This window comes from Glycine max, chromosome 19 (genome assembly GCF_000004515.6).
Source record: "Glycine max cultivar Williams 82 chromosome 19, Glycine_max_v4.0, whole genome shotgun sequence".
NCBI classification, from domain to species: domain Eukaryota; kingdom Viridiplantae; phylum Streptophyta; class Magnoliopsida; order Fabales; family Fabaceae; genus Glycine; species Glycine max.
This window is the reverse complement of record NC_038255.2, coordinates 36,550,218-36,565,590: the sequence shown is the minus strand read 5'-3', so window position 1 is coordinate 36,565,590 and position 15,373 is coordinate 36,550,218. Positions and strand designations below refer to the sequence as shown.

The 15,373-nt window shown below is 29.8% G+C and overlaps 1 protein-coding gene across 4 annotated transcripts; it reads left to right on the top strand.

Moving 5' to 3' along the window:
- Nucleotides 1–6,955: 6,955 nt before the first annotated feature.
- Nucleotides 6,956–10,936, top strand: LOC100782593 (transmembrane and coiled-coil domain-containing protein 1-like). 4 transcript variants are annotated; one of them, XM_006603640.4, is made up of 3 exons: nucleotides 6,956–7,109; nucleotides 8,114–8,164; nucleotides 10,063–10,936. In XM_006603640.4, the coding sequence occupies exon 3, from the start codon at nucleotides 10,144–10,146 to the stop codon at nucleotides 10,711–10,713; it is 570 nt and encodes a 189-aa protein (XP_006603703.1). In that variant the 5' UTR covers nucleotides 6,956–7,109; nucleotides 8,114–8,164; nucleotides 10,063–10,143; the 3' UTR covers nucleotides 10,714–10,936.
- Nucleotides 10,937–15,373: the final 4,437 nt, after the last annotated feature.

Sequence of the window (15,373 nt, the reverse complement as noted above, 5' to 3'; positions counted from 1 at the left end):
ATGTAAAAGAAACATCACACTTAATTCATAAGAACTGACAAAAAAAATCCTTTACTTCATAAGAAGTTTTAATTTAATGGTTAGCTTAATAAATTTTAGTATATATATAAAAATTTCTTAAAGAAGTAACCACCAATAATTACTTCTAAAATAACTTAATAGTACCCCATATATTTCTAGAGAATATTAAGTTTACAATATATAAATTTGTATATTATTAAAAATATAAGTTTAAATAATTATTTAAAGAAATAATTTTATCATTTGTAATAATCTTATTCGTAAAAGAATTACATTTAGTGAAAAAATATGTATCATCTAAAAAAAGCAATTGAATATCAAATCTGTACCAATCTCAATCACCTAACGTTTTAGAAGATAAGGACGGAGCATTGGTAAAAAAAAATGGCCAAGATTCACCACCAGCTGCAGGCTGGTTCAACATTTCAATGACATAGGTTATTTAGTGTGTTTAAATAAAGAGAAAAATTATATGCATTGGTAACTTTTTTTGTGCTTAATATGCATTGATAATTTGATATTATAAAATAATTTTATGTTATTAGTTAATTATAAGTTATTATGTATGATTTACAAAATATTGTGTATGAAATTTATTTATTTTTATAATAATTATATTAAAAATTATACTAATGATTAATTATAATTGCATCACCATTAAACTTTTTTTTCATTAAAAATAAAATCAACAAAAGGAAAGGGGATATGATACTACTGAAGACAAGAATGAGATGGGGCTACCCTAAAGCTATGAGCAACACTATCTTTATCTTGTGACAAAACCTTGATGAAAGGTTTGATTATTAAGTAGCAACTTCCTACACTAGGAAATGAGGACACCCGCTTTTGATACATCTTTACCTTTGCCATTGATTTTATCCACAAAGATCTTGCAATCTGATTCAAAGTAGATGTTGCTGAGGTACAAGTCATTCACAAGAGTGAGAGCTGACCACAAAGCCCAAGATTCTCCCTCAAGCACTTTAAGACACGAATTCTTCCATTCTGATTTGGCTACCAAAAATGTACCAGTGTTGTCTCTTATACAAGCGCTAATAGCAGTACATTGATTCTGCTCAAAGAACGAGGCACCCATGATCTCCATGATGAATAACCATGAAATCTGGAAGCAGTTTATCATCCCACACCTTTTCATTCCTTCTCCTCCACAAGCTCCAAAACAACATCGACACACGAGCTCGAGTTCTCGAATCTATGTTCTTCAAAAGTTAGAAAAGCTCAGCAAATGATTCTACCTGATGACCAAGCTGGAGAATTTTTTGACCCAGTTCAATGTTGTTCCAGCTTGAAATACCGAAAGGGCACGTAGACAGACTATGCATGTTGTCTCCACATCTGTCTCACAGTAAAGACATGTTATGGGGCATTCAACACCACGAGTTCTCAGGTTTGCTCTTGTAGCTAGGGAGACAATTCTAGCAGGCCCTCCATAGCGTCATTTTCACTCTTGGAGGAATTTTCAGGTTCCATAGCAACTGCCACTCATCATTCATTGCCAAGTGATCCAGGTTCAAGATTTTCTGCATAATTAAATGGCATGCACTCTTTAATAAACATGATCCATCCATAGTGTGTGCCCAGATCAGTTTATCTTCGAGAATTTGAGGAATAAGAGGAGTATTCATTACTGATTCTGCACCCTCCAGGTTGAATAATTAATTCACAAGGTCCATGTTCCAGCTTTAATTTTCGTGTCATGTTGAATAATGTCCACTGCCTTCAGATTTTCAAAACCCACACTAATAGGTGATGTAGGATAGTAACTGCTCTCTTTCCTCAACCAAGGACCGTGCCAAATGTTGATATTTGAACCATCACCAATTCGCCACCTACTGCCTTCTTTCAAGACCATTTTAGAGGAAAATACGCTCCGCCATGTGTATGGGTTATACCCTAACGAGAAACCCATGAAGTCATCCAATGGATATTAAAAATGTCAATCTACAAAGTTTTAACAAATTTTAAAAATATGCATTACCTTTTTTTTTCAATCAACTCCTATTTATCATTAGCAAAATATTTTCTCTATTTGTAAAATTTTTGCCTCACCTATCATCTACAAAATAAAATACATAAATTATCATAAAGAGTGGTTTCTTCAAGCATTTCAAGTAGCAAAATTCTTAATGACAAATATAACATCAATATTTTTTAACATATCATTCCCAATAGATAAAATTGTTAAACCACTCAATCTTTCTTGTGATATTGTTGACCACAAGTAAGTTTCTATTAGTTTTAATTTTGAAAAATTTCTTTCAGCTGATACTATAGTTACAGAAACAGTTAATAAAATTTTATAAGCAATTTAAAATTTTGGATAACAATATGCAACTTTGACAAACTCAAGAATTTCAATGGCTAAGATTAACTCATATTTTTAATACTTTCAATTTAGAGAGAAAAAAAATCATCTAAATCAACATATGATAAATCACCATGAGAAAAGGTAGAGTGAACATTAGCACAATATTTTTGCAATTCATTATCATTTAATGACTTTAACTTCTTTGAATCAAACAAAAATCCAAAAAGCACTTTCAAATATTTTTAATTTCTCATTGTCATATCCACAACAACTAAAAAATAATTAATTCTAAATGATTCATCAATCGACTAGAAGTATAAGCGGAAAAAATATATGTGTACTAATTATTCTCGTCAAATTATTTTTTCTAATAACACAACATTTTGTTAGAAGTATAGGCTTAACATCCATACTAGATGTGAAGCTTTTCTCTATATTTTTCAGAATGCAACAATACATTTTCTAATTGTTTAATGGCAGTGTCAATACACATAGACTTAGATTGCAGTCTCTTGCTCACCATATTAATCGAAAATAAGATGTCATACCAAATAACCATACCAAGTAAAAACTCAAAACTCTCAAGTGAATGAACCAAACTATGTGCTTCACTCTTTGACTTGGCATCATCACAAGATTTTTGTAATTCCAACAAATCCAATCCTATCTGGGGACTTGGAAATCTAATAGCTTTAACACTTTTAATTCGACCCTCCCAACAAGTATTAATTGCACAAAGATTTTACTCTTAATCCAAGAACATTATCAAGCAAAATTTTCTATCTTTTTGTAGAACTCAAAAATAATAAATATATGCGTTGAACAACTCCAAAAAAAGAAATAGCTTTAACACACGAATGTGTCATATCAATAAGAGTTATATTAAAACTATGACAAGCACATGGAATATATAATGCTCTCGAGTTTATCTCAAGAAACCGTTTTTGAACTCCTGGAGACTTTCCTTTCATATTAGAACCATTATCACAACAATGACCCTTCACATCATCAACATTAAGATCAAGAGACTTCAACATAATTTGTAACTCATTAAAAAAATCTAAATCCAGATGTGTCATCTACTTTTAAAAACTCTAAAAAGTATTCCTCAATTTTTATTTTATTATTTGACATATTTACGCATCGCACTATTAGCAGAGTCATTTGTTCTTTATGACTCATATCAGGGGTGTAATTAAAAATTATAAAAAAGTATTTTGCCACTTTTATGACCATTATAATGGAACTTATAACACTCTAGGCCAAAAGAGTGATCATCTCATTTTGAATTTTATGCCCAAGATAATGATAATGAATTTCACGATTTTGAATGCGTCTAACATTGTCTTGCATTATCAAATCAAATTTTGCAATCATTTCAATCAATCCTAAAAAATTACCACTATTATTTTGATATAATTTTTCATTTGATCCTCGAAAAGCCAAATTATGTTTAGTAAGACATTTCACAGTTGAAAATATTCTAACTAAAACTTGTCTCCAACGTTTTTTCTCTTTCATAACCTCTTGTTGCAAGTTTTTTTTATCAATTGTTTGATTTTTATTCAATCTTACTCTCAATTCATTCTAAGTATTCATGTTATTCATATGTTCAAAATTATTCTCATGATTTTTAAGTCTCTTTCTAATATGTTGCCAATCTCTTAAGCCCTCATTTGCTAACAAACTTTTCTTCTTATTAGATTTGAATAACTTACAACAAAAATAATATACTTTATCAACATGTTTAGAATAAACCAACAATTTCCTATCACTAGCATCACCATTTTTAGCTTTCTAGACTAACAAGCATATGAAAAATGCCTAAAAGTGTTATCTAAAGGAAAACCAAGATTAATTTCTCTAATAGGTCCCTTTTCAACTAAAATGTCTCTTGTTTGGTTATCAAGATTATCCCAATTTCTAGGATCATAAATATTTAAAGGAGGAATTGATTGTTCCTCATCAATATTACCAAGATTTTCAATATTAGATTCATTTGACACGTCATTAGGCTCACTTGAATCATTAAATTCACCATTCTCACCTACATGATTTTCATTATGCAGGATTTCATTTGATTAATTTAAGTTTTCTTGAGAACATACCCCTTTAAAAATGAATTTATCAATAGCTCTTTGTTGTGATTTTATTAACTATTCTGCTGGTTTTCTTTATTTTTTTTCTTTTTTCACTTACAGATAAATTCTTTTTAGGTAGCATCTTATAAAAGATAAATGAAATAGTCAATTAATGCAAAAAAAAAACAATTGCACCTGAGAGAAATTAAAAAAAGAACCCTATAATTTTTATAATACTTACGTTTTTGAATTAGTGGTAGTGGTTGTCTTATATAATTAGCTAATACTAATAATATTTTGTGTGTCAATTCCCATTACATCACACAAAGGTTCATTCACTCTTAAACACCAAATTATCAACACTTGGGCAAGTCAGCATCCATTTTTTTGTGGTTGTTTTCTTTCCACCATTGCTAGCCACATTTTCTACTTTTCTTAATCTTTATTTGAAACTAATATTATACTCTAAACAATTAAATTTCAACATGAACAATTATCCTATAAATAACTTATAAACATTATTTTTAAAAATAAAATAAATAGCAAAGTAACAAAAGATAATAGAAAAATTTGATGCACATACCAATATAAAAGCAAAGTGCTAAAGTGTCTCGTGGTCTTGCACTTGAAATTGCTGAAGGAAATTTAGAAAGTTCAATTTTGGATCAAGAGTCAGCCAATCACACTAGCAATGAGCACAGAGTGAGTAGAGAGTGGTGAGGCAGACATCCAATGAGTATATGAATTATGAATATATGATTTGTGTTCGTAAATTGTAAATTGCAATCCAATTTCATGTCTTTAAATATAAAATACTATTTTCGTTACCATAAACTTAGAAAAAAGTGAAGGATTCTTCATGGTTTAGGTGAAAATTGATTGCACAAACATGTTGTAAAGTTAGAAAGATGGAATTTGTAATTAGTCAATTGGATATTAAATTGTAGAAGCTAAAAAGCCAGGTCCTACTATGTTAATTCTCATGCGTTAATATCCTATCCTAATCATATGGGTTCGTTTGATCCTAGTCTTATTACTCTCAACAATGGTTGACAAAGTGGTAGTGACTTGTATTTCCTAACCATGTGGTCCAAGGTTTGAATCCTAGTTAGCCCTTGGTTATGAAATTAATCGTGTTGGAAGGAAAATACTCACCTTATGTGTACTCACGGACACCAATACCACAGGCAAGCAAAAAAGTAGTTTTGCCTTTTGACTCTCTATATTAGTTTTGACTCTCATATGGATATGGTAAAATTGTCATTCCTGTCTCATTTTTTTCAACTATTTTTTGTATTAGTGAAAAATTATGAATAGAGAGTTCATATAATTTTTTTTTGAAATAATGGTACTTCATTGTGTAATCTATATCTATATATCTATTTATAGATATATAAATATATAAGATCTATATGTATAGATATCATAACCTACGTGTTTTTTCTATTTTTTCATATCTTTTTTAATGTCATATATTTAATTAGACAATTCGGTCTTTTAATTTTATTCTTGAACATAATATGTCTTCTCCACACATATTGAGTATTTAGTTATATTTTATTTTTATTTCAGTCAAATATATTTTAATTTTAATTTTAAATTCAAAAACTCAAAAAATTATTGTTTTGAAGCACCAAAAAATTATTTATAAACAATCTTAAACTTTTATCTATATATTTGATTTTTTAAATACTTATTTTTTCAATTTATCCTTTTTCATTAATTTATCTATATATTTGATTTTTTAACCACTTGTGTTTTTCGATTTATCTTTTATTTCCTAAATTGAATTTTAACATTAAGGGTATATCGATTTATAGATAAAAATAACTTTGTATTACAACATAAATTGTTTACCATAAATCTAAAGTATAATGTACATGTTTAAAAATATTTTTTGTTAAATTTTACTTGTACATTAAAAATACTAATTTATTATAAATTTAGTTATATAAAATAAACATTTATGTTCGTATTGTACAAGTTAAAATGCTAATTTAAAATAACTTATATCATAATATATATTGTTTGTTATAAATCTAAAATATAATTTCAATGTTAAAAAATGTTTGCATATTATATTATAATTTATAAATTCAAAAATATTTATTTATTATAAATTTTAGTTATAGAAAATAAGCATTTATAGTATACAATACATAAAGCCAAAATACTAGCACTTTATTAAGTTGTATAATTTGTTTTTCTTGACTGATTTTCTGTTTTATAAATTAAAAAATTCAATTTTTTTAATTAAACAATTTAAATTGTTACAAAACACTGGCATAAAAGTAAAAATATACAAATAGAGGTAATGTCTGTCTGCCTTAGATATTTTGTTTAAAATTGAAGGGAAAAAAAGGGTGGTGTCGTACCAAATAAAAAAAAGAGTGGTGCGAGAGTGAATAACTATGGTGGTGTGAATAATATAAATGGGAGGGCAAAAGTTTGGGTAATGAGTTGTAGGCCCAATTTGAGAAATGGGTTTAATGGGCCGAACAGTTCAAGGATTCAAATGTGACGATCGACGAAGCCTTTTGAGTTGTGACAGTTTCATTATTATGATTTTAATTTAATTTGATTTTATAGCGACGAGACCAGCGAGCACCACCACCGCGACCGGCGAGCCCAGCCACCGTGTTCGACTTCGAATTGAGTCCGAGAAGGCTGTTAGATAGGTGAAAGAGAAGTTTAATTCAGAATTTTAACGCAAACAACAGATCCAACTTGAAAACGCAGATCGAATATGCGATGCTATATGTGTGTCTTTTGCTTTTTAATTTAGATCCGTAATTGGAGCCACACTATTCAGGCGTTTCAGAAAACCCTCGTTTTTTTTTCTTTTTCTTTGGTTGTTTTCCGTCGGTTCGCGACGGATCTAGTTCGGATTTGCGCGGGCCAATTGGTGAAAAATAAAAGACTCGATTTATCATTATTATTTTTCTCCAATTTTTTGTTCTCTTTTTTGGGTCTCCTTAAAAAATATGGTACTTTGAGTTATATTCTGAATGAAGAATTTTATTTTATTTTATTTTAAAAATTTCTCTCAAATTGTGTTCAAATGTTTGCTCACTATGCTATATTGCTATCTTGATGATAAGTAGATGCAAACTTACTTACTTGAGTTGATAAAAAAATGTTAAATAGTTGAGAGTTTTTTTACTGAGCCGAAAAGGGGGTAACACGATTTGATTTTTTTGCTAGTTAATGAAGTAGGGTTAGTTATTTATTGTTTTATGTTTGATTTTTGGTAGGTTGATTATGTTGACTACTGAGATTTAGAAGATTGTCAACTTTGGTCCATTGCTTGTTTTCTTTTTTCGCTTTATGATGCCGATTTTATTCGTGCTATGTTGTTATTCTGAACTTGTGTGACATTTCTTACTTTCTGATGAATTGAGGAGTATGCATTCTTAAATAGTGAAAACTGAGATTTCAATAATCACTGTAGTTATGTGTTAGTTTGTTCTGCAAGACTGCTAATTTCTTTATATGTTCAAGAATGAATTTACTATTGAAACTCTAAAGTTCAACGACTTTTTTCCGTTGAAATTGAGGGAATGGATTCTGGGAATCTGGTTACTTGGAGTATCTTGTGATCTGTTTTGTTTTAGATTATATAATGTTTGTTGCTTCTATGTGATGTGACTTTACATCATTTTCGTATTTTCTGAATTTTCAGGCTTTTATATTGAAAACTGAGACTTGAAGGGAAGCGGTTATAATTGGTCTGGTAAAACAATCCTGTTATTTTGTTGTAGAACACTTAAGTTTGTTCTTGATTAATGATTAGGGAATTGAATGAATTTGATCGATTTGTATCTTAGAAAACTCAAATTCTTGACTTGAACATTTAATATTTAACTGCAAAATAGTAATGACAAGTCCCAATTCACTATTGGTTCTTTTTGCACAAGACACATCCTCTTGCTGTCCGTTTTGTTAAACAGTAGCATGAAGATTTGATAAAATTAGCTACATATGGATACATTCTTTGGCTCTTATTTTCAAAGAAAATTGTTCTGTTTTAGCTTTTTGTTTCTGCACTTAGTCTTTATAAGTTCTATAATAAGCACATTGATTGACTGCAAGAAGCCTGAGCTTGTTAGCCTAGCTCTTTGATGATTGCTTATTGGTCTCAGAAGTTTTTCTGAGCTAATTAAGTTTACATCCCACTATTTTTAAAATTATCTCTACCAAATTTCTTCTACCTAAAACTATCAAATTGTCATTCTTTTATGCAAAATCCTTACGAAATTTAATCCATTAAATTGTTTTAAACCTTGTGCTCAAAATTCACCAACCAAAAAACATCACATTTCACCCAAAATAAAAAAACTCAAATTTTCTCCTCTTCACATTCTACTAAATCCTTCAAATTTTGTCATTTTTTTCACTAAATTTCTTGCTTCTAAACTTCTTAAATTATTTCATATCCCGAATCCATCATAAACCCCTAAATATATAGTTAGAAAATGATAATTTGAAGGTTTTTGATGAAAGAAGACTAACAGAAAGACCAAATTTAGTTAATTATAAAAAATTGAGGGACATAAATGGCTTGTAAAAAACTTGGGGGGACCAAAATTGCTCCATTTAAAGCAACTAAAAGTGCAATTAAGCCTTGTTCAAACATAAAGAGATATTGAAATGAATTAGATTCAGGTTAATCTGTGATAAATTGTTCAGTAATTTGGAGATAGTTGGTATTTCCATAATTTTATTTTTATTTTTTCAAGCTTATGTTATACTACATGCTAAGTTGCTGCTGCTTTTTATTTTTATTTTTTTAATTTTTTTTAATTGTCAAAGGCTTTTATCGTTATGGTTTGTGGTGTTGATGGACAATAGTTGTTCAAATTTCTAACCAATATGGAAATTAGGTTCATGCTAATCTGTGATACATTAGTTATGTTAGTTGGAGATAATTGATGTTTCTTTAATTGACGTTTCAAGCTTATGTTAAACTACATGGTATGGACTAATAGTATGCTACATACAATGCTGCTATTTTTCTTTACTTTTTTTTGGCTTAAATGGTTGAAGGTTATTATTCATTGGGTAAATAACATTGCCTTTCCGCAAGAGATGCTTAAATTACGTTGTCCTTTCTATAATTTAAAAAAATTACAATCCCCATCCCTAAAAGATGGAATGTGCTACACTTTAGTCCATTTTAATGTAAACAAACCTCTTGTGGTTAGTAGAGTGAGCCACAGGAACATTTTTCCTGTGTAACTTTTGGTACCACCTCTAGCTAATTTTGAACATCCTATTATCAAATTTTAAAACTTTAGAAACTCCTACTGCTATCTTCCGGATTTTACTTAAAAAAATCTTCATTCCAACTTCTGAAGTCTCAAAGTTGATAATAAGTATTTAAAACTAGCTGCTACTGATGCTTTGAGTTACCGAGATAGAGAAAATATGCTTAAGAGGCTTGTTCACACTAAAACAAACTAAAGCATAACATATGAAGTAGAGGGAAGTGCTATTTTCAAAAGAGGAGGGAGGTCAGTGTAAATTAAGCATTTTTTTGGAGAAGGTGAATGTAATTTGCCCTATTTATTGTTCTGTTCTTTTAATGAGGAGTTATATAATGTGTGATTAAATGTTTTCTTATTTATACAGGCTTTGGACGTTTAAACAATTCCGATCAAGATCCAATTTTGCCTTCCCATTTTCTCGTCGTTTTTTTGTAACGGTCTTTCCATGGCATATCCCTTCTCTGATTTCAAGTACTCAGATGGCCTCAGTGTAGTGGGTATCTCCTTCTGCACAGCTATTGTCTGTGAGGCTATCTCATGGGTTCTTATCTATCGGACCAATTCTTACAAAAACCTTAGGTCCTCCATTGACAAAGCCTCCAAGAAACTTGAGACCATGAAGACTGACAGCAATAAAATCAACATCAAGAAGTCCAAGACCAAAAAAATTGACCGTGTTGAGACAAGCCTCAAAGAATCTAGCCGTGACCTGTCTCTCTTCAAGTTCAAGTCTGGGGGTGTGGTGGCTCTGGTTCTCTTTGTGGTCTTTGGGTTGCTGAATTCACTCTTCGAAGGCAAGGTTGTTGCCAAATTGCCCTTCAAACCTTTTGGGCTTATTATGAAGATGAGCCATCGAGGGTTGCAGGGTAATGACCCCACTGATTGTTCCATGGCATTTCTGTACTTCTTGTGTTCCATTAGCATCAGAACAAATTTGCAGAAGTTCTTGGGTTTTGCACCACCAAGAGGTGCAAGTGCTGGCCTCTTTCCAATGCCTGATCCAAAGACCAGTTGATTGGGTTTTTACAATATTTAAACTTTTTATCTCAGTTGTTTCTAGGTTGAAGATGATATGGAACTGCAAAACTTCAGTCATTTATATTTTTGATTTGGTTCTCTTAGGGAGTCCAGAATGATTTTAATTGGTACAACTGATACTGAAAACAGTCAACTCCAGTTTTACGATGGTGATTTTCTTGTTAAGTTTTGATTTAAGTGCAATAAAGACTCTTCGTCTATGGTACTAGGTTCCCCCCCCCCCCCCCCCCCCCACACGTTTCCCTAAGTCTAGAATTTTGTTGCTTTTACTATCTCTTACAAGAGGGGACACAATTATCATTATAAAGTAATCAATAATGTCATCTATATGTTATTCGGATATTTGGTTGAGATATATAATTTTAATTTATTTCACTAAAATAATTAATTTATTTTCCTCTTTTACTAATAGGTTGAGAAATGTTAGTGACAAATTCTCTAAACATTTTTTTATTATTGATTAAAATTTATTAAAAAATACAAGTGTTTAAAGAGTTTAATGTTTATGCATTGATGATATAAAATAATTTTATAATATCATTTAATTATAAATTATCGTTTAAATATTTTATATAATTAAAATTTATAGTAACAATTATTTTTGAATGTATAAATTATATTATAATTATAATTTATAATAAATAAATATTTGTGAACATATAAATAGATTATATTTTAAATTTATGACGTATAGTTTATATTGTGATATAAGATTATTTTAAATTGTTTGATAATTTCTTTTCTAAAAAATATTAAAATTTAATTTAAAATAAAATAAAGATGAAAGGAAAGGTTGAAAAAGATAAGCAATTAAGAAAATTAAATATATAGGTAAGGATAAATGAAAAATGATAACTCCTATAAACAATTCTATTTAATAAAAAGTTAAAAACACTTTCGTAGAAAAACAACTCTTAACAACTCTTTTGCTTAAGATGGTTATTTTAATTTAGGTTTAATTACTTAGTTGATCCTATAGTTTTAGGATTCATATTTTTTAGTTCTTATAGTTTGAAAGTGATTTTTTTAGTCTTATAGTATACATTTTAATTCTTTTTTAATCCCTATAGTTTACATTTTAATTCTCTTTTCTTGTAGTGGTTTTTTTAGTCCTTATAATTTCCATTTTAATTTTCTTTTAGTTCCTATAGTTTAAAAGTATTCTTTTTAGTTCCTATACTTTATATTTTAATTCTATTTTAGTCTTTACCATCAAAATATCAATAATATTATCAATTACAATTAAATACAAAAATATTAGTAAATAATTCGTAACTAATTTATCGTAAGATAATTTGTAATAAAAAAATAGTTGATAATTTATAACTAATTTGTAACTAATTATTTTTATATTTTTTAGTAAAGACTAAAAGGTAATTAAAATACAAATGATAAGGACTAAAAAGATCACTTTCAAACTAAAGGAACTAAAAGAGAATTAAAATACAAAAGATTAAAAACACCACTTTTAAACTATAAGTATTAAAAGAGAATTAAAATGTAAACTATAGGAACTAAAAAAATCAAAAAGATATGAATGGTGAAACTATAGGGACCAAATGAGTAATTTAACCTGTAATTTATGTAAAAAAGATCAGGTAACCATGGTACTTAGTTATGGATGAGTTGACTACGTTAGGATCTAACTTCTTTAAAAAGGAATTTAATTAATTAAATTTGTATACATTTTAATTCATTAAAATTTTGAAAATCTTTATTTGAAGCTACCCCAAGTCCGAAATTGAAATGGTGTGTACATCTGTGCAATGACGGGTCATAGCACCCGTCTTAGGTTTGGCGAAGCATTGCTTCTCAGGTTTTGCTTAGAGGTGGGTAAACGAGCCTAAGTCCATGGATTGGCCCGCGGTCCGCGTGGGTAACAAACCAATTTTTTTAAACAGTCCATGGTTATGTCATGTTTTTTGGCCCGCCCCGCTTAACCCGTGGACTACGTGGGTTTGGCCCGCGGGTTGCCCGCATTAGGTTTGATTTGTGTGATCCAGTTATATTAGGTTTGATTTTGTCTCTTTCACTTTAAACTTTTCTTTCTTCTTCTCTTCACAGACTTGTGGTTGCAGTAGGCTAAGAACACTTTTTCTCCTCACGATTCTTCTCCACCACGCATTCATGCACGCGTGCCGTCACACGACTCTTTTCCTTTCAAGGAAAACAGAACGCGACTCATCGCAGCAGCACTGCCTCAACCCACCACCACGCCACCACGCAAAGTATATCTCTTTTCTCTCTAGAATTTGTTTTTATCCTATTTTTGTTGGGGCTGAATGGTTGATTTTTGTCGGGGCTGAATGCTTGATTCAATTTTTCCATAGCGCTTAAGAAACAAAAGCCAATTTTTTTGTATTTTTCACACGTTTTTGTTTTGGTATTTGACATTTTTGTCGCATTAATTAATTATATTATATCAACATACAATTAGAGCATGAGAGATGGAATCTATTAATAATTTCAAAATTTTAGTTTGAGCATGACAACACCAAAAGGATAGAAATTGCAAAATGAAAATAATGCTAATATTGAACTAGGCTTCTTGTTGACAACGTGCAAGCCTTGATATGTACTAAAAATTGGTTACTAGGATTTGATATGTAAGGTAAATAATATGTAATAATTGTTGTCTTTTAATCACTTAACTTGAGTTTATTCTAATATTTATTATTATTTTGAGTTTTAGGAAAAGAAGATGAAGATGTGGAGATGGAGAAGACTCAAACTACTTCAAATATGAAATCATTTGTTGTTGGAGATGTTTAAGTTTCATATTTTAGATTTGTTGGTTGGATTTTTTTTTTGTTAAGACATTGTTTATTTTATTGATGTTATTAATTGATTGTTGAGATTTTATTTACATTTGTATTGAATTTAATTTGATTGTGTTACATTTTTATTGAAATTGAAATTTCTTTAAAACTAGGCCCGCGGACCGGTCCGTTTGAACCGCGGGTCCGCGGGACAGGGACGAACCAATTTATTTGGTCCGTGTAAAAATGCGGAACAGGCTGACCCGGTCCACTGTCAATACAAGCTTATGCGGGTGAGTCTTACGCAGGACAAACTGACCGGCTTACTCACCCCTAGTTTTGCTAAAGAAGGGCATAGGTGGTGTATTGGGTCAGGTTCGAACATTAATGTATGGGATGAACCGTGGTTAAGAAATAATTGCATCCTAGTGATTTGCTCTTTAGGATCAAAAAGCTTGGGATACTCATCTTGTCTCTGAACTTTTTGGTGTTGATGTCCCTGACCTTATTTTAGAGGATTAGGTTTCAAAACAAAGGGATTGAATGTCCATCTACTCATTGATGGAACTTTGAGCAAAAATATTGAGGGAGCCAAAATAAGAACTAAACAAAAAATATTTATAAATTACTAGCTATTCGATAGTTTCATCTAAATTCATAGATTTTTTCTTCAAATAAGGTGAAAATAATTTTAAAAATATTATGACTCATTGTATTGTATTATTTCTCACCTATTTATACTAATCTCTCTATTCTATTTTTCTTAAAATAACTAAATATTTTTAATTTTCATTTTATTTCTCATCTTTTTTATTTCATCTATCTTATTTTTCTCCTGTATACCAAACACATTCTAAATATCCACAAACATATAGATAATTTTTAAAAAAATGGGGGGGGACAGTGGAATCTCTTAATGACCAGTGTGGGAGCTTTTCTAAAATTATGCTTCATGTTACTTCAGAAATTGCAGGGGATGGCTCAGGCAAAAGCGTCAGAGGACGAATTCTGCTGTTCCTCAATCTCAAGAGCATCGCTGGACTGCTCCATGTGAAGGATTTATGAAATTCAACGTGAATGTCTATTTTAGAAACTCTCTGATGCAACTTACTAGTGTAGTTGGTGTATGTGTATCAGAAATTTGTATATATGATCAGTTTGTGTGAACCAAGACATCAAACATTCACAAGGTATGCTACGATGTCCTCAAAGGGGAAGCTTTGGAGTGGGCTATTTCTTTCATCCTATGATCTTTGAGATGGCTTGAAAAATAGTGGTTGACGGCCTTCACAGAAGAGTCCCCCACTATGGTGGCCAAAACCGCCGGAGTGAGAGGAAGAGGAAGAGGAAGAGGCAAAATATGAGAAAAAATATTTGTAAGTGAATATTATCAACAGTGTTAACTTTAAATTGATGGAAAAATTATTTTAAATATTTAATTTAAAAAGATAAAAAATTAAAATAAATTTTTTAAAAGAAGAAGGAATCAAAGTAAACAAAAAAAATTAAGATAAGAAACCATAATGGTCAATTAGCAATTGTTATTTTTCCAGTGAGGAGGTTCCTCCAATTACGTCTTTATTTTTATTTATTATTTTTTTTTTATCAATGTGGAGGTTTCATCCTATACATTTTTATTCTTAAACTTAATTCTCAAAAAAAAAAAATTCTATTAATATCTTATTAAAATTTTACAAGATGTTTGTTTTAAGGTATCATGTTATATTTTTAAGAATATTATAATTAAAAATGTTATTTTTGGATATATTTAAAAATGTGTTTAATTGCATTTAATATTTTTGGAAACATCTTTTAAAATTTAAAATAATTTAAATAAAAAAGAAGTTAATGTTATTTTAGGAAATAACTCTCCCTATT